The 27,879-nt window shown below is 42.9% G+C and overlaps 1 protein-coding gene across 1 annotated transcript in view; it reads right to left on the bottom strand.

The window, feature by feature from the left end:
- fam234b (family with sequence similarity 234 member B) overlaps window positions 1–27,879 on the bottom strand; it is a 51,504-nt gene that overhangs the window by 14,007 nt on the left and 9,618 nt on the right. The window contains exons 2-7 of the mRNA XM_034190156.1: window positions 23,107–23,634; window positions 22,417–22,542; window positions 18,655–18,822; window positions 18,242–18,357; window positions 17,235–17,385; window positions 15,507–15,642 (exon numbers count right to left, since the gene is read on the bottom strand). Of these exons, the coding sequence (XP_034046047.1) occupies window positions 15,507–15,642; window positions 17,235–17,385; window positions 18,242–18,357; window positions 18,655–18,822; window positions 22,417–22,542; window positions 23,107–23,634 (1,225 nt within the window). The remainder of the gene's footprint in view (window positions 1–15,506; window positions 15,643–17,234; window positions 17,386–18,241; window positions 18,358–18,654; window positions 18,823–22,416; window positions 22,543–23,106; window positions 23,635–27,879) is intronic.

Genomic DNA, 27,879 nt, shown 5'->3' with positions numbered 1-27,879 from the left:
GTGTTCAAGGCATCCTGACACACCTGGAATCCCACCTTTCTGGACCGAAGTGTCAATGTAACTATTCTTAAGGAGGAAAGTCTGTCAACCTTCTGGAAAGGATGCTGAAGAAAATCTTCCCCGCCACACTAAAGCCTGGTTCACACGACAGGATTTTAAAATTATCTTAGGTTTCCAAACCTGAGAGACCACACACGTGAAGATAAAAAATCATGGATCTAACAGGTTTGGTCGTGGTTCTTTAAAGGCGTGGGGACAGCGCGACCACCGGACTTTCTGGTAAGTCAGAACAGCTGTTTTGATTTTATTTTCCGCTCCGTACGTTTGTCACCTTGCTTTCTGATTGGCTGCACATCACATTCAGCAGGCTGCATGCTCGTTTGTGGTCGGAAGACACAACACACGCTGCAATATCGGGCAAAAAAAATCCAATATGTTGAATATCCCCGATTTGCGATCGGAGTGCTCCTGACGCCCTTCCGAGCAGATCAGAGCACTCTTAATACACCACACACGGCAAGAATATCTGATAAGATTATCTTTAGCGTCATCACGATTATCAGGGCATCCTTAAGATTGTCGGAAGGGAAAGATCGGGTCCGATATCGGCCTAATTATCCTGCCGTGTGAACCCGGCCCAAGGAGCGAGATTGTTCTGAACTGCTCTAGCTTGGTGGAATTTTCCTCCTTGGATATCAAGACACCCTCCGCCTGCCTCCACTGGTCCACAACACCTCCTCTGCACCATGAATCACAACGCAGGATCTTCCAGAGTGATTCCAAGAAGCTCTGGGCAGTGTTTGTACACCTTGTAGGGTACTCCACTGGGTCCTGGAGCTGATCTTGCTCCGGCTGCAGTCAATACCGCTTGGATTTCCTTCAGGTGGGCTCAGAGGTGATGAAATCACAGTGGGAGATGGCATGTCCAACAAGGCACTTTGAGGCCCTAGCTCATGCTCTCTTTCAGGGTCGCTCAGGTTGCTTTCCAGGAACTGGTCTACCTCTTCCTTGGAGCAAACTAGCCGCCCACTGCGCTTCTGCCCCAACAGCTGTTTGGTGAATCTGAATGGATCAGCTATGAATGCACTTCGCTTCCTGGATCTTCTCCTCCATCTCCTGTGCCATCGGCTTCTTCGGGTCCATGAGTTTCTTCCTGATGATGTTCCGGAGCTCAGCTAGTGGTGGTTTCTCCTCCTCTGTGCTACCATGTACTGCCTAGCCAGGCCCACAGCTCTTTCTGCAGATGGTGGATCTTTGCAGCCCTTCGGTTTTAATGTAGTCAGGTCTATTAGACTTGCACTCCTCCACACCAGACCTCTCTGTTCCAAAGGTGACAATGATGGTTGTCATGGTCTGGAGCCGCCTGTCAGCATCCCCTTTTGCTGTTGCTTCAATGATTCTGGCTGGGTCCACATAGAATTGGTGCCACACTTTGTGCTGACTCGCTGCCGGCCATTTGATGCGTGGCTGTTGAACTACTTTGCTGGGGGCTGGAGAGCTTGTCACTTGGAGGTTCTGGGCTCTGTGAGGTGTCTCCTGGCCGGGCTCCTCCATGGTCTCACAGGACTGGGTCCTGTGCACTGTGCCGCACTCTCCTGCACTAAGCATTTCATTCGACCCTGATGAATCTTCAGGGCACGCTCATTTTTGCAGATCTCGCCGCAACTGTATTTTTTGGCTGTCATCGTCGTTAAGCCGTTTGCCAGAGTCATCAACGCTGTGTCATTTGAAACATTATTTAATGAAATTTTGTCTTTTTCCGGTTCGTGAGGAGACCTCTGACAGATCAATACAGAGACTTAGCGATGGCAATTCAGCCACGGGAAAAGACATTGAATCCTTCCAGACTGCCTATCTGTAAAAGGCAAGCACAAGCCATTTTAATAAAATTGTGCATTTTGGACATACTAAGAAACTGATGTCTGAAAGTGAGGCAAATGGCTCAGCATTAAAATAGAATGAGTGGGGTGACAAATTAAGAGAAGTTTAAGGAATTTAAGAATAAAAGAGTGACAAAAAAGGAGTACTGAGTTCTTATTAGAAGTTCCAACTGCGGTCTGGGGGCCGCAGAGTTTATAGCGTAAATCGGCGGGTTTATATGCATAAATCATATTTTCCTATTTTGAGAAGAGAAAAATACCGGTATAAAAAAAGGAGCCTGAAGATATTCTGCAAAATATCACACCACGGCCTGGGGCCATGAAGTCAGGGACTTCGAATCCTTTGAGGTTAGAGCCTCCTAAATTGGGGAGGAAGACTTAGAATCTGCCCCGCTAGGTGTAAATACATGATTTTAGAATATATTAAAAGGTAAAAGTTCATAATCTCTGAGTGTGTGTTGTACAGGAATTACATTAAAAAGGCAAACTACTAAACCTTATAATTTAACAAAATATAATTGTGTGTAATTGCTGTAAATATAATTGTGTGATTTTATTGTGTTGAAAGTAAAAGACAGGAGGAAGAATTAAGATTCTGCCTGGTCTAGGGGTCAGGGACCCTATGGATATTGTGCGGATGTCTGTTGTTGTTGTGTGTTCTGTATGTGTGCGAGTCTGTGTCCAAGGTGAAAAGAAAAATTCTTTAAGGGGAAAATTCAGAGATAAACCTATTAAATAAATTTATTCAGCTTGTTAAGATGATAACTCAAAAACAATAAATAAATACCATCACCTTCTTACTTTCCATATCAAATTATCATATAACTTGGACAAAGTGGTTAAAATATGGTTAACTTTTGCACACCGGATTAGTGGAAAAGCTGGTCAGTTTTGCCTATTTAATATATTTCAAGCATAAGGTAATCAAAATTACATACCGGTAAAACAATTAATGACTGGATTTATTATTGTGAATATTTTTATGTGGTGTTGGGTTGTGTATTTGTCCTCTGTAAATATACTTGTGGGATATTGAAATTTGTGCGGGCTGGTTCTTTTCTGTCTTGAGCACAATTCAGATTGACTGTTTTAATTGAACACTGCAGTATTTGGCTTATTTTTGCCTCAGTAATCAGGCATGAGCTATTGTGGAACTGACCAATTAGAAATAAGTTCCAGTGGGTATTCATGAACTCATTTAGAAACAGGCTCATCTAGGCAATAAAAGAATTTGTGTTATAAAACATTTCTAAGAATCAGTTCCCCAGTCTACATATTAAATATTAAATACTGCTAAAAAATAAATAAATAAAATTGACTGATGAACTAATTATTTTGGACTGAAATAACAGACAGAATTGCCTGTGTGGGCAGATAGAGTGGGTTGTGGTAGATCCTCTGTGGACTATTTAAAACTGATTGTGAGACTGAATTAACACCCAGTTCCCGTCCTCCAGCCCCTATAAAGTCTGGTAGAAGGTTGGCGGGCAGGTCTCCTATCAGGGCACTGCAACCAATAGCCCTTTGAGTTCTACGTGTATACATTTGTAAATAATATGTCGAGTGTAATGGGGACCCCAGGTCATTTTTTTGACCTGTGAACCTCTTTTTCTAATTTTATTTGAGAGGAGTTTCCACAAAAGACTGACTCCACGAAAAAAAAAAAAAACAATTTGAGCGGGTGAAAAATAAACTATTAAAATACTCAAGTCAGGGACTGAAAGGTATGAAAATGTTTTTGGACCCTCAACTCTGATGGGTTTCAGTTGGCAGAACAGAAATGCGGCACTATGTGTGTTATTTTCCGTGCATGATATGTGGAGAGAATGTACGTGCAGGTGAAAGTTGGAAGTGCATGTTTGAGTTGGTGGAGAGTGTGTGGTTACACGAGGGTATGAGTGCAGGTGGATGAAAGTAAATAAGGGGTGACAATTATAAAGTGTTTATGGAGCTCCTGGTGAAAACATTAATATTGTTGAGGGTAAATTGACAGCAATGTAAAGGTAACAAATGTGAGCCAATATTTTGATCATCCTGATTTTGACAGATGTAAGAGAAACCTTTCTTCTCTTAATATTCACTAATTACTTTATGTTATACATTAATAGCTCCATCTATGACATACTGCATTGAAGTTTGGGGAAATACATGTAACTGAACATTGTTAGAATTGAACACTGCTGTTGAAAAAGCAGGCCATCAGTAATAAACCTTACCTTGAGTCAACTAACTCACTATTTATTTGCTGAAACATTCTGAAATTCATGGACTCAACTGATTACATTATACAATACAAAGCAAAAAAACAAAAACAAACTCCTACAGTATTCCAACATGTTCTAAATCTGTTGAAAGAAGGACTCCAGTTATAACTTGAGAGGAACATTATTATCTGGTAAAACAAAGACTGAATGATTGCAAAAAATAATAACAACAATAATAATAATAAAAAAAAACACTGTGTCTCTGTAAAAGAGGTAAACATTTGGAATAACTGTCCCCAAACTACTCTTCTAGCTGACTTCAAAGGACTTCGTAAAAATAAATATCTCTTTACAGTATGGAAAATTAACTTCATTATTATTCTTGGCTCCCCCTCTAGCTGCCACCTTATCGTGGTGGGGGAGTTTGCGTACCCGGATGATCCTAGGAGCTATGTTGTCGGGGGTTTTGTGCCCCTTGTAGGGTCTCCCAAGGCAAACAGGTACTAGGTGACGGGTCAGACTAAGGGCAGTTCAGAACCTCTATGACGAGTATAAAAAAATCAAGGACCGAGATGTCGCCCGGTATGGCGGAGCCGGGGTCCCACCCTGAAGCCAGGCCTGGGGTTGGGGCTTGCGCGAGCGCCTGGTGGTCGGGCCTTAGCCCATGGGACCCGGCCGGGCTCAGCCCGAAAGAGCAACGTGTGCCCGCCCTCCAGTGGGTTCACCAACTGCAGAGGGGGCCATGGGGGTTGGGTGCAGAGAGGATTGGATGGCGGTCGAGGGCGGGTGGCCCGGTCCATGCTTACAGCCCCTGGCTGTTGGGACGTGGAATGTCACCCTCGCTGGGGGGGGAAGGAGCCTGAGCTTGTGCGGGAGGTTGAGAGATACCGACTAGAGATAGTCAGGCTCACCTCCACGCACAGCTTGGGCTCTGGTACCCAACTCCTGGGGAGGGGCTGGATGCTTCATTTTTCTGGCGTTGCCCACGGGAGAGGCGGAGAGCTGAGATCGCACTGCTTGTTGCTCCCCAGCTCAGTCGCCATGTGTTGGAGTTCACTCCAGTGAACGAGAGGGTCGCGTCCCTACGCCTTCGGGTTGGGGACAGGTCTCTCACCGTTGTCTCTGCCTACGGGCCGAGCGGCAGTGCAGAGTACCCGACCTTCCTGGAGTCCCTGGGAGGGGTACTAGATAGCGCTCCGACTGGGGACTCCATTGTTCTCCTGGGGTTTTCAACGCCCACGTGGGCGGCGACAGTGAGACCTGGAGGGGGATGATCGGGAAGCACGGCCTCCCCGATCTGAACCCGAGTGGTGTTCAGTTGTTGGACTACTGTGCTAGTCACAGTTTGTCCATCACGAACACCATGTTCGAGCACAAGGGTGTCCATAAGCGCACGTGGCACCAGGACACCCTGAGTCGGAGGTCGATGATCGACTTTGCAGTCGTATCATCTGACCTTCGGCCACGTGTCTTGGGCACTCGAGTGAAGAGAGAGGCAGAGCTGTCGACTGATCACCACCTGGTGGTGAGCTGGATCCGCTGGGAGGGGAGGAAGCCGGTCAGACCTGGCAGGCTCAAACGTATCATGAGGGCCTGCTGCGAACGACTGGCGGAACCCTCTGTCAGCGAGGTCTTCAACTCCCACCTCCGGGAGAGCTTCTCCCGGATCCCGGGGGAGGTTGGAGACATGGAGTCCGAGTGGACCATGTTCTCCACCTCCATTGTCGATGCGGCCACTCGTAGCTGTGGTCACAAGGTCTCTGGTGCCTGTCGCTGCAGCAGTCCCCGAACCCGGTGGTGGACGCCGGAAGTAAGGGATGCCGTCAAGCTGAAGAAGGAGTCCTACTTATCTTTGTTGGTAGGTGGGACCCTGGAGGCAGCTGACAGGTACCGGCAGGCCAAGCGTGCCGCAGCCCATGCGGTCGCAGAGGCAAAAACCCGGGTCTGGGAGGAGTTTGGGGAGGCCATAGAGGAGGACTATCGGTCGGCCTCGAAGAGATTCTGGCAAACCGTCCGACGCCTCAGGAGGCGGAAGCAGCTCTCCACCAGCACTGTTTACGGTGCGGGTGGCGAGCTGTTGACCCTGACTGGGGATGTTGTCGGGCGGTGGAAGGAGTACTTCGAGGATCTCCTCAATCCCATCATCACGTCTTCCGAAGAGGAAGCAGAGACTGGGGACTCAGAGGCGGACTCATCCATTACCCAGGCTGAAATCACCGAGGTGGTTAGAAAGCTCCTCGGTGGCAGGGCTGCTGGGGCGGATGAAGTCCGTCCCGAGTACCTTAAGTCTCTGGATGTTGTGGGACTGTCTTGGCTGACACGCCTCTGCAACATCGCGTGGCGATCAGGGACAGTGCCTCTGGATTGGCAGACCGGGGTGGTGGTCCCTCTGTTTAAGAAGGGGGACCGGAGGGTGTGTTCCAACTATAGGGGATGACACTCCTCAGCCTCCCCGGTAAGGTCTATTCCAGAGTACTGGAGAGGAGAATTCAACCGATGGTCGAACCTCGGATTCAGGAGGAGCAGTGTGGTTTTCATCCTGGTAGCGGCACACTGGACCAGCTCTACACCCTCCATCGGGTGCTCGAGGGTTCATGGGAGTTCGCCCAACCAGTCCACATGTGTTTTGTGGATCTGGAGAAGGTGTTCGGATGTGTACCTCGGGGCACCCTGTGGGGGGGGTGCTCCGGGAGTACGGGGTCCGGGGTCCTTTGCTAAGGGCTATCCGGTCCCTGTACGACCGCAGCAGGAGCTTGGTTCGCATTGCCGGTAGTAAGTCAAACCTGTTTCCAGTGCACATTGGCCTCCGCCAGGGCTGCCCTTTGTCACCGGTTCTGTTCATTATTTTTATGGACAGAATTTCTAGGCGCAGCCAGGGTGTAGAGGGGGTCTGGTTTGGGAACCACAGAATCTCGTCTCTGCTGTTTGCGGACGATGTGGTTCTGTTGGCTTCGTCAAATCAGGACCTTCAGCGTGCACTGGGGCGGTTTGCAGCCGAGTGTGAAGCATCCGGGATGAAGATCAGCACCTCCAAATCCGAGGCCATGGTTCTCGACCGGAAAAAGATGCTTTGCCCTCTTCAGGTTGGTGGAGTGTCCTTGCCTCAAGTGGAGGAGTTTAAGTATCTCGGATTCTTGTTCACGAGTGAGGGACGGATGGAGTGTGAGATCGATAGACGGATCGATGCAGCATCTGCAGTGATGCGGTCGCTGTATCGGACCGTCGTGGGGAAGAGAGACCTGAGTAGGGGGGCAAAGCTCTCGATTTACCGATTGATCTACGTTCCGATCCTCACCTATGGTCATGAGATTTGGCTCATGACCGAAAAAATGAGATTGCGAGTACAAGCAGCCGAGATGAGTTTCCTCCGCAGGGTGGCTGGGCGCTCCCTTAGAGATAGGGTGAGGAGCTTGGTCACTCGGGAGGAGCTCAGAGTCGAGCCGCTGCTCCTCCACATCGAAAGGAGTCAGTTGAGGTGGCTTGGGCATCTTTTCCGGATGCCCCCTGGACGCCTTGCTGGAGAGGTGTTCCGGGCACATCCCATTGGGAGGAGGCCCTGGGGAAGACCGAGGACACGCTGGAGGGACTACATCTCTCGGCTGGCTTGGGAACGCCTTGGGGTTTCCCCAGAGGAGCTGGGGGAGGTGTGTGTGGATCAGGAGGTCTGGGTGGCTTTGCTTGAGCTGCTGCCCCCGTGACCCAACTCCGGATAAAGCGGAAGAAAATGGATGGATGGATATTATTCTTGGATTGTGTCTAATTAATTACCTTCAAATGTATGTGCTTTGCTATTGTAGTATTCCTTGTGATGAGTATAATTTCCTACGGTAACAAGGGGTGGCTGATGAATGCAAATTGGTGGATCAAATTGCAGTGGGACTGAGTCAACCATCTGTTGGGGGTGCACGATACACAAAAATGTAGATAGATTTAATTATATCCATTTCAATGTGCAAAGATTGAATAATCTGACCAGAGACACTATGACTGGACCACATGAACCACTAAAAGTTACATTGATGGATTACCAAAATAGATTGGCTGGGACTTTGTTATAGCTGAAGGGGGATGTATGCCACATGTCTGGCCACAGAGTGCTGTGCTTTTATCTCAAAACAATATTGCACTTAACCTTTCTGTAACCAGAGCCCTGACGGGACTACAAACACTCTTTGAGGAAGTGGCTGACAATTCTGCAATAAATAAAACAATAATTGACTGGTTTTATGCACATTTTGGCGAGCGGAAAGCACTGGTAGCTTCTATTCTAATTTCTCTGACTGTAGTAATAACTGTACCGGTTGTACCATTGTATAAGACATTTGTCTCTCAAATGCATCACTGGCAACGAAGGACTGCTTACACCATTTTTGTTACTGATATAGGTGCTGCGATTAAGCAACTGCTTACACACCATCAGGGTGCAGGGTTGGGGCTAAACTGAATGGGGGCCTTAGATCCTGTCAACATAATGGTAATGATATATATGTGATCCTGTCCTTGTTCAATTTTTATTTTTTAATATTTATTATTTTCTATTAGCATTATTTTTAGTCCCATGATCTGTGAAAATTTAAACTGTTTGGATAGGACACCTCACATGGTTGTTCCCCACCCCTTGGTACCCCTGCCCAGTTGGTATCCTTTCTCAGATGGGTGCTGAAGACTGGACAGCCCATCTTGAACCCTGGGACAAGGCCCAGTCATGATTACTTGACCTTGTCTCTGTGGGACTCTGACTCACTAAGACTGGCTTTGAGGGTACAACACAGGGGTACTGTAGTGTAGTCAATTGATGTTTGACCATATGCCTACATGTTGGCAGTGTATTGGTTTGAATCGAGTACTGGATCATTGTTGGGAATTGAATAATCATATTAAATTTAGATTTTGGAGTGCCAAGATGGCGCCGTTGTGTCTGGCTGCTTGTCTGCTGCTCTCCAGTCTGTTTGTTATTTTATTGTTTTTAATTTATGCTCTTTTTGAGTCAGAGGCATTGTGGATGTATGATCGCCAAACTCTTCTGGATCTCCAGCCCCCGGTTCGTGGTGCGGTGTGGTTATCGGCGGGTAGACAGAACTTTCCGCCCCCATTTTTATCGGAGGTGCCGGCTTTTCTGTGCCGTGCTGCTGCGCTGCCTTTCGGCCGAAAGCACAATCGTCGCCGCGGGAGATGAAGTGGACGTCTGGTGAAGCTGAAGCTCTGTTTGGCCTGCTGTTTGGCTTCCGGACGAGCTGTGCACAGAATTCTGGCAGGATCTGTGCTGCCCTGGCACCTTGTGGATCCAGTTAAAGCCTGTGTGGTGCTGCTGGTCAGCTCTGAGGACTGTCGGCCCGGACGTCCACGTCTTCGCCAGATTGATGTGCGCCAGTGGCGCTCTCGGAACCTGGGCTTGCTTCGCCGGGTTCCGAACAGTGAGACTGTCATCCCCACTGAGGTCCTTACCCTGGGTCTCCTGAACATCAGATCACTGTCCTCGAAATCATTGTTGATTAATGATTTAATCATGGCTCATCATTTAGATATGATTGGCTTGAGAAAACCTGGCTCAAACCCACAACTCTCCTTCCTCTGAATGAGGCCTGTCCACCAGCATACACATTTAGTCACGTGTTTCGTGGTGTGAAGCAAGGCGGGGGTGTGGCTTTTATTTACAAATCTAGGTTTTCTTTATTAGCTGTTGGGGGTCACAAATATAATTCCTTTGAGCATCTGACTCGCCGTTATGCCCGTGATCCTAAGTACTGTCAAGGTCATAAAACTGGAGCTCAGCTATGTTATTTTGTCACTGTTTATAGGCCCCCCTGGCCCATATTCGGAATTCTTAGATGAATTTGGTGCGTTCATCTCTAGTTTGCCAACTAGTGCAGATAACATTTTGATTATTAGTGACTTTAACATTCATATAAATAAGCCCTCTGATCCCCTTAGCAAATCATTTATGCAAATTGTGGATGCTTTAGGATTCCAGCAATGCATTCAGGACCCAACACACATTAGTGGAAATACCCTGGATGTGGTTCTTGCACGTTTGCTGTCACAAATATTGACATTTTGCCTCTCACATCTATATTCTCTGACCATTCACTTATCAGGTTTACATTTACGTTTAGTGGAACAACAACCATGTCTACAACTGCAGCGTCGTATTAAACCCTCAACTATGACTGAACTTGAGGCCAGACTACCTGATATTTTAGTTATGAATCTGGAGAATGCTAAATCAGTGGACAGCCTCGCGGATAGTCTAAATTTAACGCTTAAAACTACACTTGATAAGACTGTGCCTCCTCTTTTAAAGTCACACCCTCCTAAGGCACAGTCACCTTGGTTCAATGAGTATTTGCGTGACCTCAGGCAGAAGGCTAGAGGTTTGGAACGGAAATGGCCTTGCTCCAAATTAGAGGTGTTCCGCCTTGTATGGCGGGATGCTAGTTTAGATTATAAGCATGCACTACTGGCCACGAAGCGGCCCTATTACTCTGATTTGATCAGTAAAAACAAACATAACTCAAAGTTTTTGTTTGACACGTTCGCATTTCTTATTCACGGGCAGCCACCTGTTAGTCGTTCTCCCTTTTCAGCACAGGATTTCTTGGATTATTTTGAGAAGAAAATAGAAGATATTAGGCTGAGCATATTTCAGCGTGCCTCGGCCCAGCCATTAAAACCTGCTATGGAGGTGGGCGCTACCATTGAGGTGTTACCTAGATTGGCAGAATTTAATAGTATTTCATTGGGCGTGCTGACGAAACTTGTGGCATCTACAAAAAGCACAACCTGTTTATTTGATCCCATACTAACAAAATTGTTTAAGGACCTGTGGCCCACTCTTGGGCTGGAAATTATTAATCTGTCATTAACCTCTGGATCTGTTCCGAAATGTTTTAAATCAGCAGTGATTAAACCATTACTTAAGAAATCTAATCTTGACCCTAGTGTATTGAAAAATTACAGGCCGATATCAAATCTATCATTCTGTTCCAAAATTTTAGAAAAGGTGGTTTCACAGCAGCTCGTAGACCACCTTACTGAGAATGATCTTTTTGAGCCGCTGCAGTCTGCTTTTAGGAAATATCACTCCACAGAGACAGCTCTCACTAAAGTAGTGAATGATCTTCTGCGAGCAATGGACTCAGACACCACTACGGTTTTGGTGTTGTTAGCTCTCACTGCTGCGTTTGATACCGTGGATCAACATATTTTGCTCAATAGGTTGGAGAATTTTTTTGGGATTACTGGAAGTGCCCTTGCCTGGTTGACGTCATATCTGTCCTGTCGTTCTCAATGTGTCTTGTATAATGGCACTACCTTGCTGACATGAGATTTGGGGTTCCACAGGGATCTGTTTTAGGCCCCTTGCTTTTCTTCCTGTATGTGGCACCCCTTGGGCGTATACTGCGGAGTTTTGGGATTGCCTTTCATTGTTACTCAGTTGTACATGCCGATAACTGCGGGAAATCTCACTCCCATAAAATCCCTGGAGGACTGTCTTCTATCAGTGAGAAGGTGGATGTCTAGTAACTTCCTACTTTTAAACTTTGATAAGACTGAAATGATGGTTCTTGGTCCAGCGAGACATCGGTATTAGTTTGACCAGCTGGCACTCAGCCTGGGTTCGTGTGTCATACATCATACGGACAAAATGAGGAACCCTGGTATAATTAGGGGTAATTTTTGATCCCACGTTGTCTTTTGACCTCCACATCAGGGATGTTACTAGGACTGCTTTTTTCCATCTGAGAAATATAGCGAGGATCCGCACCATCCTGTCCATAGCTGATGCTGAGACCCTGATTCATGCTTTTGTTTCTTTTAGACTAGATTATTGTAATGTTCTATTTTCAGGGTTACCACAGTCCAGCATTAGGGGTCTTCAGCTGGTTCAGAACGCTGCCGCCAGACGTCTGACACGTAGCAGAAGGTCTGAACATATCACACCCATTTTGGCATCTTTGCACTGGCTCCCTGTCTCTGTGAGAGCAGATTTTAAGGTTTTGCTATTGACTTATAGGGTTGTTCATGGACTGGCGCCATCTTATTTGGCTGATCTGGTGGAACTCTACGTGCTGGCCTGGGCTTTGCGGTCGCAAGATGCGGGACTTCTCTGTGTTCCCAGGGTGAAGAAGAAGAAGTCAGCAGGTCAAAGAGCCTTTTTGTATCGTGCACCCACCCTGTGGAACAGTCTTCCTGACCGTGGGACAGTCTGAGTCCATGGACATTTTTAGGTCAAGACTCAAAACCTATTTTTATTCTCTTTCTTGTGGATAGTTTTTATTTTTATTTGTTTTATTCTTTTACTTCTGTTTTTATTTATGTATTTGAATTTTTTTTTGTTATTCATGTTTGATTATTTATTCAATTTTATGTTGACTTGTTTTATGTAAGGCGCCTTGAGACGGCTTTTGCTGTGATTTGGCGCATTATAAGCTAATTAAATTAAATCAACCTGAATTGGATACCATGCCTTAAGGTGTTGACCTCTGGTGACAAAGGTCAAAAGGGGGAATTGAATTGAATTTATTTATTTATTTATCCGGCACACAACTGAGCAACAACAAAAGCAATAAAACATAAAAGAAACAACGTACGAAAACCCATGTGGCCGAAAGGGTGAAGGCAGAAGCAAAGCTTATAAGCACCCTCCCCTTATACCATTAAAAATAAAGAATGTATATATACATATACACACATATACATATATACACATACATACATATATACATACACACCTACACATATGGTCATATTAACTATACAAGAACAGAGAGAAAAGAAAAAGGAAAAAAGTGCATAAACAATTTAACTTAATCACAAAATTTCAAAACACAACAAGTAAGAGTGAACAGTGACAAAATGTAAACCTAATCCTTCAATATATATTCTTTTTGTAAAGCCTTTTAAAACCAACCAATGTACCAAGTATTTTAATATTATCAGGACAATTATTCCAAATATTAACACCCCTGACGGAAACACAATGACTTTTAACAGTAGTACGGATTTTCAATTTCTCAAATAATAATGTTCCTCTCAAACAGTAGCTGGAGTCTCTCATTTTAAACAGATTCTGGTCATGTAGAGGCAAAAGCTTATTTTTAACTTTATACATAATCTGTATTGTAATATATTAACCAACTCCCAGAATTTTAAAATTTGCAGACAAGCAAGTAACGAATTTGTTGGCTCTCGATATGCTTTATTACTGATAATTCTTATGGCTTTCTTTTGCAACAGTTCTGTATGTATTTCCCCAAACCTCGACACAATATGTCATATATGGAACAAGTAATGAATGTAATAAAGTGGTCAATGGATGTTGGGTGAGGAAGTCCTGGGCTTTGTGCAGAATTGTAATGGCTTTTGACATTTTAGTTTTAACATAGTTAATGTGTTTTCCAGCTTAATCTATCATCAATATGAACACCAAGAAATTTTGCATCTGTTACAATTTCAATATCATGTAGTAATAGTTTTTTGCTTAAATTCCTGGTCTTATTCCCAAATATCATACACTTAGTTTTACCAAAATGGAGCAATAATTTATTTAAATCAAACCATTTTTTAAATTTATGTAATTCGTTCTCCATCTTGTCCAGGAGCTGTCCCAAATGATCCCCACTACAAAACACAGTCGTATCGTCTACAAATAAAATACAACTTACATACTTAGAAACCAAACATATATCATTAACATACAAAAGGAACAACAGTGGCCCAAGGACTGAACCCTGGGGCACCCCACAAGTAATCTTCAAAAACTCAGAATTTGTCCCACCAAAGTGGACACACTGATACCTACTGTCTAAGTAGCTCGCTATCCAGTCATGTGCCAATCCCCTGATACCATACTTCTGTAATTTGTCCAATAGCAAGGTATGATCTATAGTATCAAATGCTTTCTGTAAAAACAAACAAACAAACAACAAAAAAAAACCCTACAGCGTTGGTAATTTGTTCAACGAAATCCATCACAGCCAACGAAGTAGTGCGATTCTTTCTAAAACCGTATTTCTGCTCACTAAGGATATGATGTTTAGTTAAAAAATCATTTAACCTAATTTCAAATACCTTTTCCAGAATTTTGGAAAATTGTGGTAAGAGGGAGATTGGCCTATAATTGCAAAAGACATGCTTGTCACCAGATTTGAACAATGTGATCACTTTAGCTATTTTCATTTTGAAAGGAAATTTCCCAGTCATTAATGACAAATTACAGATATATGTTAAAGGCTTAACAATGCAATCAATAATATTTTTAACCAATTCCCTTTAAGTTTGTGAACTATATCAGTAATTTCTTTTTCATCCGTTCCTCTAATAAACATTGAATCACGAACTGTTTCTATTGTTTTGCTGTAATTCAAGGAGCACGTAAAAACTTAGGGAACAGAATTGAAGGAATATATATCCTAAATGTGCTTAATTATGTGATGGATATTATATTACTTATATGCGCATAGTAATTGACATTTATCAATGCTTACTAATTATGTAATAGATAGCTAAGGTTAATTATATGATATCTATATGTTCAAATACTTTTGAACTGTGTATGTCTGTATACTTTTGAACTGTGTATTGTGTACGCCAAATTAAAGGCCTGTTATGTTTATGATTATATTTGCTTCTGCTAAAACTATGTTTATTTTGTTAATTTGCTGTTTTAAGATGTTTTACTCATATAATCATTTTCAAGGCGTGGTAAATTTGATGTGTTCTTTTGCTGAGGCCCAGTAAGATATGTTGAGAAATATGCAAACAACATATGGAACAGGATGCCAGTACTGGACTTCTGTCAGCAAGATGAGGAGATTAAACTTGTTACATGGGTATGATTAGACTTGTCTGTCAGAATGTTGTGCAACTTTGAGATGTACAAATATTTCTGTGGTATGATCACGATCACGACTTGCTGACAGTTCTTCGGTTAGCTGTTTTTTTTTTTGCCCAAAACAATTTCTTATCAGTTTAGGCACAGGTGTCATTTCAGGAAAAAGAGGAAGTAAGAAGACAGGACAGCGCAGTGGGCAGGACCATGCCCCAAAGCAGAGGGGAAGAAGACCCTTCAGTTCTAAGAATAGGAGGAGCTGATTCTTATTATGAAAATGGGGTCCAGGAAAAGGTAGTGGTCTCTTCAACTGATATTCTCTTGCTGATGACCTGCTAAGGCTAGTTCAGAGACAGGCTGCTGAACAGGCCCGCAAAGCTTTGTGTATGGTAAACTCACCCTACTCATTCTGTTACATTTAAATTCTGTTTAATAAATCTCTGTGTAGAGGTCTATCTGCCAGAGTAATTGTGTTCAAATTTAAATACCTGGTCAAATCCTTCTTTTAATCAAACGGACGCAGGGGACAAGATAAGGGGGTGGGGCGAGCTCAGGTGACACCCCCGGTCCTAACAGTACCCTGATACATACCTGTAAATGTCGATGAATGATGAGTTACTTGTTTTCTTGAGTCCTTCCCACACTGGATCCTTTTGACTGACAGCCTGAGGCATTTTTCCAGTAGCACGGACATAAATGTCGTGCAGAGAGATGGCCTCAACATTACCTGATGGAACAGACATAATCACAAAGTACATTAACACTACATTAAATACAACCAAACTGCTATTTATACCAGATGATATGTAGATATGGTGCATTACTGACAAACTGTACTTAAGAAACATAACTGGTGCTATAGTATGCAGCCAGGCAACATATTACATACAGTTGTGCTGAAAAGTTTACATACCCTGGCAGAATTTCAGTTTTTTGGCCATTTTTCAGAGAATATGAATGATAATACAAAAATGTTTTTTTCCCCCACTCATGGTTAGTGGTTGGGTGAATCCATTTATTGTCAAACAACTGTGTTTACTTTTTGTAATCATAATGACAACAGAAACTACCCAAATGACCCTGATCAAAAGTTTACATCCCCAGGTTCTTAATACTGTGTATTGCCCGCTTTAACATCAATGACAGCTTTGAGTCTTTTGTGGTAGTTGTGGACGAAGCTCTCTGATGGTAAAACTGCCAGTGAGTATGTCTTGGACTTTACTTACATCACCAGTTTATTTACACCAGTATTGCTTTTACTGTTCCCTTATATTATGATAACTACATAGACAGACAAACCAGTCATTCAGCATTAGTTGACACTCTCTTGAGTGCCACTCTGGTTTTATCTCAAATGTTAAATATTCGAGTATGATTTAAACATTGTCCAATAGTCTTGTTTTACATCTAGAATTTATGAATTACAGCGCTGTCCTACAATATCAAAGAGTCGTCATCAAAGGAAAAAATATATAAATTTATCTTGAGCACGTTGTTTTATTTTGATGATCTTTGTTTGCTCCTCTCCACAGTGCATCCCCGCATCCGCCACCTGTGCGCGTCAAAGACCCAGACTCATTGCTCACACTAAAACAAGAGATGAGACTGACTAATAAATATGTATAAAAGTTTAATTAATATTATTTATGTTAAAATGTGTTAGTTATGTCAAAGATGTTTAAAAATACACAGATGTTTAAATGTTAAAAAAGTTTAAAATATGACAAAAAGGTAAAAATAGAAGAATAGAAAGTTTTTAAAAACACATTTAAAATGTTTGAAAAACATGTAAAATGTGTGGAAGAATAGAAAGTTCTTTAAAAATATGTTTAAAATGTTTACAAAGGCTGTAAAATGTGTAAATGCATACATCCATCCATCTTCTACCGCTTAGTCCAATTAAGGGTCGCGGGGGGCTGGAGCCTATCCCAGCAGTCATACAGCGCGAGGCGGGGTACACCCAGGACAGGACATTAGTATGTCGCAGGGTAAATGCATACACAGTTCCTTAAAAACACATAAATATATTTAAAATGTGTTTACCATGTGTAAAAGAATAAAAAGAAACAAAGTTGAAAGCGTGTGGATGTGTCGGGGGGGGCAGCTATTCATTTGTTCTCTGGGGGAGCTCACTCTCCTACACTTTGAAAACCCCTGTTTTATAGTGATGTATATTTTTGTGTTTGTAATGTTATGTCTCATGTGTCAGTAAGTACTTTTCCAACGTTGCTCAATGACAATGAATGCAAAATCTTTGCAAAATGTAAACATTTTCTTTCGCTAGAATGAAGTTGTGCATGCAGCTTATAATTCCTTTGCCTCGTCCAAACAGGATGTAGTATGCCCCATGTTGTGTCTTGTGCAGCAGAGGGCCGATCACTTTTCCCTGTCCTGTGAGGTTGAAAGGCATAGGATGACCCAGTTTCGCTCCGGTCAGCCCAGAAATCAAATTCAGTGAAAGATCCGGACCCTGGAAAAAAAAAGTATCACAATTAGTGAGTGCAAGAATCAATACATGAACTGTAATGCCGCGTTCACACTGGACGACACGCGAGCGATGGCAGGGACAGGTTGCCATGTAATCCCTATGGAAGGATGCGTTGTGGCGCCACAAAAGTTTAAGCCATGCAATGCAACACGATGGACGCGAATGAAGCGATTTTGAGCGATTGGCGCTTTTGTGGCGCGATATCGCGTCGTGTTGCCCTCCTCTCCAAGTTGAAAAATCTGAAATTTTTCATCTTGCGCTGCGATGATCAATCAGGGACTGGATATGTAGTGACGTGGAGATAGATGTCTGGAGTTTATACTTGATGTGGACATGTCCTGTCTCTGGCAGCCGGCCTGTGAGCAGGACTTATGTCCCTTTTGTCCTTTATTTCACAATTATGACAGAGTTTGAGGGGAGAGCGAGCAGCAGCACTGCAGCAGCGGCAGCCAGTTTTTTTTTTTTTTAAATTGTTCACATGTGTGCGCGTGAACGGAAGAGTAGGTCCTCAAACTGGGTCCTGGACAGGCGGAAGTACCGCTGAAAGCGGCCGTCATCCAGACGCAGCTCCTGCAGCAAATGATGAATCTGTGGCATCACGTGGCGTCTGGTGTGAACGCGGCTCAAGCAGAGCGACACACCAGGTGATGGTGGCGCGTCCATCACCAGGCGAGGGATGCAAATTTGTGGCATCACGTGGCGTGCGGTGTGAACGCGGCATTAGTCTTTTTGATCATATTATACCAAACAAAACTATTAATTTAGGATTAAAGATCATAGGAACAAAATCTTGTAACATGTTTGTATCTTAGTACTTCAATACACATGCAATATATACCACATCTGCAGGCAGCGTCGCTATCAGAAGGTCTGGGACTGAGTCACCCTGGAGGTCTGGAAGTGACACTGCCTGGGAATCGATGTTCTTCAGCAGGACTGACCATAGCTTCTTCCCTGGGGAAGTGAAAGAAGACCTCACTGACCCTCTGTGAGAGCATCGTTACCTCAACACACACACACACAACTATTTCTGTGACAGAATTTTATAGTCACAGAATTGCAATCAGAGAAAAGTTTTAATGGCAAACTAAAATAAGAGCAGATTCTGTCATTGTAAATGTGTTTCCATAGAATTACTCAACTGACTTTTTCAGGATGTTGAAATCCAAAGGGAATATTTTTTATTGTAGAAACCAAGATAATGACAGTGATCCCAGTATGACAATAAACTCAAACAGCTCATCTTCAAACCTGTGGTGCCATTGATGGCCATGACGACAGATTTCCCAATGAGGAGGCAAACGGGGGACAGCTGGGCGCTGTACTGCAGACCACACTGGATGTACTTCACAGATTCCCTCATGATGCTCCTCCACAGTACCTGACCGCTCACCGCAGACAGCGCCACCGCACTGTAAACTGGGAGGAAGAACATGAGCAAGTGCGAAAGATGGAAGACAGCCAATCCATAAATTTGAAGAAAACCATCCACAGAATTTGAAAGATGAAAGAAGAACTAGAATGAGTAAATTTAGGCTTCAATCAGAAGGGATACAGTATTTGGACATTCTTTCATTTGATACTGAAAATAAACAACAGTTTGGCCATAATGGAGATAAGAACCCAAATTTGAGGAAAACATTTGTCTATTTAAAAAACAACATGCACATAGTATGCACTAACCATTGCACTCTGGGTAAACACTGATAAGTGACACTTTTCAGCAGAAGGCTGGTACCATGTCTAACACACATACTAAATTTTGTAACCATTGAGCAGCAGTTCAAAAAGAACTTCTTGTGCTCACATTATTACAAAACTTGAATTAAATGACCACCCACCCACCTGCAGACAGTGACATCTGGTCCACGGGCTATACCATGGGGGAAAAAGACATTATTACTCTATTAAAAAAGCACAACTTCATAAATGAGTGGAAAATCATTCCGAAATTTTCCATCCATTCTAGGGCAGAGAGCTGGGGTAAGACAACCTTGTTCCACAACTCTATGCTGTGGGCGCTCATCCACAGGCACCTTCTTTGAACAGTAGGAAGGAGAAAGATATTGATAGGTGTTATGAAGTGACGCTGCGCTTCTCTGCTCTTATCTAGCACATGAAAAAAGTTTATCTGCAAAATTTCAGGAGAAAATTCTATTTGAGTGAAGACGGCCCAGAGTACCTCACATATCCATGTGCAAACTTATGCAGGAGACTATTTTTAACAGCCTCGTCTCCGATTGTCATATTTATTCTGAGTGCATTTCTTGGGACATCAGTCACACCTATCTGATCCTTTTTTGTGCTCAGGTACATGAAGGAGGGGGTTGCAAGCAGAGGTTTGTTTGTTTTTTATTCTGTTTCTTTATTAGTTTTAAAACAAAATACACAGATGAATACATACAGCGCTTCACTTTTTCAACATTTTGTTATGTTACGGCCTTATTCCAAGATGGAGTAAATTAATTTTTCACCTATACACAAATTCTATACACAACACCCCATAATGACAGTGAGAGATTTTTGCAAATCATTAAAAGAAACTAATGGCGCTTTTCTACTTCACAAAAGTAGCACTATTTGGCTCGACTCTACTCTTTTTGCTTTTCCACTAGGGTTAGTACCTGGTACCGGGTGCTTTTTTTTAGCACCTGCTCAGGAGAGGTTCCAAGCACGCCGAGCCAATACTAAAATGTGACGTCAACAGGCTGCCGGCCACTGATCGGTCAGAGAATGTCATCACTGGATGAGTTATGAGCGCGCCGTCCGAGACAAAAATCAAAACCTGCCATTTTTAAATAGTCACCGTCCTTTTCTTTCATTTCACGGCGAGTTTTATTTACTCACACAAAACCACACCGTGGTCCGTGGATGAGCTGCGGACGTTTCTGTGTTTGGTGGCGGAGGAGAGAATACAGAGGTGGATGAAGCGACCCGAAATGAGAAAATCTCCTAGTCTTTGGTCGCTCACGGGTACCGGACATTACAGCAACGCAGAGAACAGCTGAAAAAGCTTAAAAGTGATTACAGGACCACAACGACCGGAGTAGGTTGGACCGTAAGGGTTGGAAACGGTTCGACCGCAGGAACGCTGTTTACGGACACCGACCGGTGAGCACCCGGAGGCAGGATGAACGCAACTCGGCTTTGTTGGAAGCGACGGATGGTAAGTGTTTTTGTGACTTTGTCTGTAGTCTACTTGAAAGCACCGTTTAACGTTACTGATCCCATTGGTGGGAAGCGCACTTTAACAAATGAAGATTTTTAATCTAAACTTAAAGTAACATCGTTGTTTCATGTATGCGGACACAGTGAGCTAGCTGACTGCTAACTAGCAAGCTAGCTAACTCTGTGCGCCGCTTTAAAGTATTAACTTCTGACAGAAAACTCACAGAGCAGTAAACACACAGAGTCCACCATTGTTTATGTTTATGTCGCGTATAAAACAACGTCACTGCAGTTTGCTCTGCTGACGCAGCCCACGTTGAAGAGGTACTATTTGTAGTAGAAAAAGACGCTCTTGGAACCAAACCAAGTAGAGCCGAGTAGTGCTGCAGCTTTGTAGTAGAAAAGCGGCTTAAGATACCACATGTACATGAGTATTCACAGCCTTTGCCATGAAGCACAAAATTGAGCTCAAGTGCATCCTGTTTCCACTGATCATGCTTGAGATGCTTCTACAGCTTAACTGGAGCCCACCTGGGGTACACTGAGTTGATTTGGAAAGGCACACACCTGTCTACACATAAGGTCTCACATTTGACAGTGCATGTCAGAGCACAAACCAAGCATGAAGTCAAAGGAATTGTCTGTAGACCTCCAAGATATTGTCTTGAGGCACAAATCTGGGGAAGGGTACAGAAACATTTCTGCTGCTTTGAAGGTCTCAATGAGCACAGTGGCCTCCATCATCTGGAATTGGAAGAAGTTCGGATCTCAGGTTTCAAGTAACTTTATTGATCCCTAAAAGGGCAATTACGTTTACACACAAAATACAGCAATTAATCCACAATTATTACTTGTTTACCATAATAACGGCACACATCAAAATTAAAGACAATACATATACATTTGACATTGTTTATGTGCTCTAAACTTGAAACAGTCCGTCATCCGAACTGAGGCAAAGTGGGTGAAGGCCGCAGCAGGAGGGGCCTGCGCCGCCAGTGATGCCACTTCCTCCTTCTTCTCCAATGTCGGGACTCACCGGGAAGTTCCTAGTTTTTAGTGGCGCTCAGTTCAAAATCTGAATATTTATCTCTTCACTAACTGCACACCAGGAAAGGATCAATTTCAAACTGTTGTTTGATTTTAGTCTTAAATACTCAAAAAAAAACAAAAAAAAACATTACATATCGTGTCACGTACACTTATTAAAAGGAGGTTGATAGCTCAAAAGATACCAACTTTATAAAGAAGAGACGGCAGGGAGCAGTCACAACACAAGGTGTTACACATCTTTGAACCAGTTCCTCCTATAAACATGAACTTTACCACAAGGATAAAGAAGGACAGTGTCACTAGGGGGTGCCACAAGTGCAAAAAGAATAATCTGAAAAAATGTGCACAGAATTGCATGGCATTCATCTGGTATGATTGGGGATTATGTCTGAGTTGAACCCTACAATTTGGTGATGATTGCATAAAGTGGGCATGGTTCATTATGCAAATTACATTCAAAAATATCACCCCCCCCCCAAATTTCAAAAATACGCCAAAAATCACCCATACGGACATCTGAGTTAAATTTAGTCCTCTTGAAGGCAAAGTTGGCATGACAGCACCATCGCCCATGCGGCTCTGCCGATCAGGCCCACGTATTGCAGCTGTCATTACGAGTGACATGGTCCTCGCAGGGGTTCAAGAGGCAGTCAGCATAGGGGGCTTGGACCCTGTGTATACCTGTTGGCACGTCTAGTTATGTATGTTATTGGGAAAAAGTGGCGGGGGAGGAATTAGCAAAGTTCCATTTTTAATGTTCATTATTAATAACACAATGGCAAAAATACTCACTTTTGTACTTTTGTACTTTCCCCTGTGCAGGTTGGGTGTCATTGGTCTGTTCTGTAACACCAAGTAAGACATCTTCTACTGAATCACCATCAAAGTCCCACAATGCCAGTGCTGATGGAGTGACACCTAAAGAGAAGAGGAAAAAAAAAAAATGAACAGCCTACTAGTGAACTGAAGTCATTATTTGCATCTACCAGTAACTATCCTGACCAAAGCAGACACAAAATTCTTTGGGTGAAGTTGATCACACCCTGTGCAGGATATAGAATCAACAGTCCTTTCTGACCTGCAGAACAATTCCCACACACACAATAAAGCAAACCTTAAAGCCATCAATGCTTAAGCAGTTTCTGTGGAATGTGTGACTAGGCAACAGAACACATAATTATCTTCATGAATAAACTTCTTGTGCTTTTTGAAACAAATATAAGCAACACTGTTTGGCTACTTTCCAGTGCTAATACTTTAATAGCATGGTGAGCATGTGGAACAGCAATACTGTCTACCCTTACAATTACAGCTGGTTAATTAAAGGGTGAGTCAGAGACATCTGGACAAACAAACTACTAAGTAAGTCTTCATAATTTGCATCACCAGCAGTGCATGTTTTTGCTATAACACTCAGTTTACAAACTCCTGACTGGGTGACTGTAGATTGGATTACTTTGTGATAAATGTTTTTCACTTCACCTCCAGCAATTCCCAATGCTCTCTCCCACTCCGGTCTGATTTCCAGTTCTCCCTTCTGACAAGGAATCAGGAATGCACACAACAACACAAGCAATGTGGCACAGACCAAAGGCACCAGGAAAAATGCAGTTCGTATAGCATGCGTCATCCTCATCTTTTCTTCTGCATCAGAACTACTGATCCCCAACCCAGCAGCCCCCATTGGTCCCGGACATCCTCGGTCCTCCTCTGCTTGATCCCTTTGGCTCCAGTACTTCATACCATCTCTGTCCCGCTTGGATTTGCTGGGGAGTTGCTCTCTCCAATCATCCTCTTCTTCTTCATCATCCTCCTCTTGTGCATCATCTTCAGCCCCCACAAGTCGTCCAGATCTGCCACCCCGCAGCACTGAGGAGCCCGAGCCAAGGCAGCTGTCCCTGCCAAGGCCATTTCGAGGATAGTTGAGCACGAGGTCATCCTCTTCGCTCTCATCCTCACTGTCTGCTTGAGTGAGAGGGTCGTACTCCCCTAACTCTGAACCTTTCTTCCCTGCAAAGAAACGGAGGCTGATCAGGCTGTTTAAGTGTTTTCAATACTAATATAGCTCCAGTCTTGCAGTACTGGTACATTGTTAAATGTATCATCATTTTTTTTTCACCCATTTTAATCGTTACTTGCCCCTCAGCAGTTTGGATTCAAACCCAAGAAATCAACTGTGGACCATATCATAGCTCTGTGAGTACTCACTGAATGCAAGTGCAAATGTTGTCAGTGCTTCTTTGCAGCCTATATTGGTTTTTGCAGTGGTTGATTGGTTACCAGGGCTAATCTAGGATTAGCTCATGACTGGACAGCTAGTTATTTGTACAATAGGTATCAATGTGTACACATTGGTGGGATAAATTCTGAATTTTTGAGGTGCACTTGTGGGGTGCCTCAGGGCTCAGTCCTTGGGCTTTTGTTGTTTCTTTTATATATTAACGACATGTTTAGTTTCTAAGCTTGTGAGTTGTATTTTATTTGCTGATTATACAAATGTGTTTGGTAGTGGGGATCATTTGGGACCGGTTCTGGACATGATGGAGAGGAACTACAGAAGTTTAAAAAATGGTTTTATTCAAACAAATTGTCACTTCACTTTGGTAAAACAACATGTATCATATTTGGAAATAAGCCCAGGAATGTATGTAGAAATGTACTAGTACATGATGTTTTAACTGAACTTGTAAATGAAACTAAATTTCTTGGGGTCTTTATTGAGGATAATCTAAGTTGGAAAACATATAAATTATGTTAAATCTAAAATGTCAAAGATCATTGCCATTTTGTATAAAGCACAAGATTTCCTCTCCCAACACTCAGTTACCTTATATCATTCATTACCTGTTCCAAACATGATCTACTGTATTGAAGTTTGGGGAACCACCTACAAAACTAATACAAATCCTATATTTTTACTTCAAAAGAAAGCTATAAGAATTATTAGTAAGAAACCATATTGTGAGCCAACAAATCCATTGTTTGTCTATTTGCATAATTTAAAATTTTACTTTAAACAAATTATGTTTAAAGTAAAAAAAATAAACATTTACCACAACATGTCCAGGGTCTGTTTAAAATGAGGGACTCTAGTTATAATTAACAAGGAACATTATTATTTCAGAAATCAAAAATATGAACTACTGTAAAAAGTCATTGTGTTTGTTAATTTTTTTTCAATTTCAATTTATTTTCATTTATATAGCGCCAAATCACAACAAAGTTGCCTCAAGGTGCTTCACACAAGTAAGATCTAACCTTACAAACCCCTAGAGCAAGCACAAAGGCGACAGTGATAAGGGAAAAACTCCCTCTGATGATCTGAGGAAGAAACCTCAAGCAGACCAGACTCAAAGGGGTGACCCTCTGCTTTGCCCATGCTACCGACACAATAGACAATACAGGAAATTATGCTCAACTCAACTTTATTCATAAAGCACTTTCTAACAGCCAAAACTGAAACAAAGTGCTGTACATGATGGTCATAAAAACAACAAAGCACCCCAACAACAATAAAAACAACAATCAATAAGCAAAACAACTCAAAACAGACCAAGTCTCATATTGTATTAAAAGCCAGTGAATAAAAGTGGGTTTTAAGATTGGTTTTAAAAACAGACAGTGAAGAGGCCTGCCTAATGTGCAAGGGCAAATCATTCCAAATTTTTGGAGCTGCAACAGAAAAAGCTCTATCCCCTCTGAGCGTTCGCTTGGACCTTGGTACCTCAAGGAGCAGATGATCAGCTGACCAGAGGCACCGTGCACGGGCGTAGGGGTGAAGCAGCTCAGAGAGGTAGGGTGGGGTGAGGCCATTTAAAGATTTAAAAACAAATAAAAGAATCTTAAAATAATCTCTAAAATACACAGGGAGGGAGGCCAGGACAGGTGTAATGTTCTCCCTTTCTACAGGAAATTTTGGGAGTCCATGCTGGTATACAAGACAGGGGACCTGCAGAGGAAAACAAGTGTTAAGATTTGGAATAACTGTCCAGATAACACAAAATCACTCTGTAATTTGGTTGTCTTTAAAAGGCTCTACAAAAATTTGATTACCTGTTATATTGTAGTATGATGAATTAGGTTTATTGATTTTGTTTTGTTTTTGGTGCACTGCTGTTTGCATTTTTGAAATTTTAGTTCAGGGATTAATTTATACTTTGTATTAGTTATCATGGGCATATGTATAATTTTATATACATATGTATAATTTTTATTTTTTGGTTAAAGGGGTGGGCGTTTACAACCCCAATTCCATTGAAGTTGGGACGTTGTGTCAAATGTAAATAAAAACAGAATACAATGATTTCCAAATCCCTTTCAACCTATATTGAATTGAATACACCACAAAGACAAGATATTTAATGTTCAAACTGATTAACTTTATTGTTTTTGTGCAAATATTTACTCATTTTGAAATGGATGCCTGCAACACATTTCAAAAAAGTTGGGATAGTGGTATGTTTACCACTGTGTTGCATCAACTTTTCTTCTAACAACACTCAATAAGTGTTTGGGAACTGAGGACACTCATGATTGTTTATAAAAGGACCATCCCCCAAAACTCTCAGCCATTCACAAGCCAAGATGGGGCGAAGATCACCTCTTTGTGAACAACTGCATGAAAAAATAGTCCACCAGTTTAAGAACAATGTTTCTCAACATTCAATTGCAAGGAATTTAAGAATTGCTTCATCTACAGTCCATAATATAATCAGAAAATTCAGAGAATCTGGAGAACTTTCTACATGTAAGCGGCAAGGCTGAAAACCAACACTGAATGCCCGTGACCTTCGATCGCTCAGGCGGCACTGCATTAAAAACTGACATCATTGTGTAAAGGATCTTACCGCGTGGGCTCAGGAACACTTCAGAAAACCATTGTCAGTTAACACAGTTCATCACTACATCTACAAGTGCAAGTTAAAACTTTACCATGTAAAGCGAAAGTCATACATCAACAACATCAAGAAACGTCGCCGCCTTCTCTGGGTCCGAGCTCATTTGAAATAGACAAGTGGAACACTGTGGTCTTATGAGCCCACATTTCAAACTGTTTCTGAAAATCATGGATGTCGTGTCCTCTGGACAAAGGAGGAAAAAGATTGTTACCAGCGCCAAGTTCAAAAGCCAGCATCTGTGATGGTATGGGGGTGTGTTAGTGCCCATAACATGGGCAACTTACAACAGGAACATTGTCTAGAAAAATTGTGAATATCGACAGGCATGAAATTGAGCTTGTATCCTCTTTTAAGTATCTGGGGTTTTTATTGGATGAAATCTTTTAAAGGACATACGAGGTCTATTAGAAAAGAAACCGACCTTTTTATTTTTTTCAAAAACTATATGGATTTGAATCACGTGCGATTACGTCAGACAAGCTTGAACCCTCGTGCACATGCGTGAGTTTTTTCACGCCTGTCGGTTGCGTCATTCGTCTGTGGGCAGGCTTTGAGTGAGCACTGGTCCACCCCTCCCGTCGGAATTCCTTTGTCTGAGAACTTCCTGAGAGATTGGCACTTTGCTTGATCAACATTTTTTCAGAAACTGTAAGGCACATCCAAGTGGACACCATTCGAGAAATTCAGATGGTTTTCGGTGAAAATGTTAACGGCTGATGAGAGATTAAGGAGTGTTTCTATCGCTTTAAGGACAGCCCACGGTGCCAGACAGCGCGCCGCGCCCCGAGCCACGCCGTCAGCCTGTTTCGAGCTGAAAACTTCCAAATTTAAGCCTCTGTTGACCCAGGACGTCGTGAGAGAGCAGAGAAGTTTCAAAAGAGGTCGGGATCAGCAGTTTATCCGGACATTCCACTGTTAAAGAAGATTTTGTAATGAAAGACGTGCGGACGGATTCGCGCGTCGGCACCCAGCCACTCATGGCGTGGCGCCACAGCAAAACACCTCCGTTGGAAGTCTCACAGGACACGTTTGAACATGCCCAGCTGTTAAACAATTTCTCAGATACTCACTCGACTGAAAGCCATCGAAAACCGCCTGAATCTTACGAATGGTTATCAACACGAAGGTGTTTTTCTGTGGCGCCGTGCGATGAGCGGCTGCGTGCCGACGCGCGAATCCGTCCGCACGTCTTTCATTACAAAATCTCCTTTAACAGTGGAATGTCCGGATAAAGTGCTGATCCCGACCTCTTCTGAAACTTCTCTGCTCTCTCACGACGTCCTGGGTAAACAGAGGCTTAAATTTGGAAGTTTTCAGCTCGAAACAGGCTGACGACGGCGGCTTGGGGCGCGGCGTC

This window comes from Thalassophryne amazonica, chromosome 16, assembly GCF_902500255.1.
Source record: "Thalassophryne amazonica chromosome 16, fThaAma1.1, whole genome shotgun sequence".
NCBI lineage: Eukaryota > Metazoa > Chordata > Actinopteri > Batrachoidiformes > Batrachoididae > Thalassophryne > Thalassophryne amazonica.
Note: the sequence above shows the minus strand (reverse complement) of the source record. Positions and strands in the feature narration are given on the sequence as shown.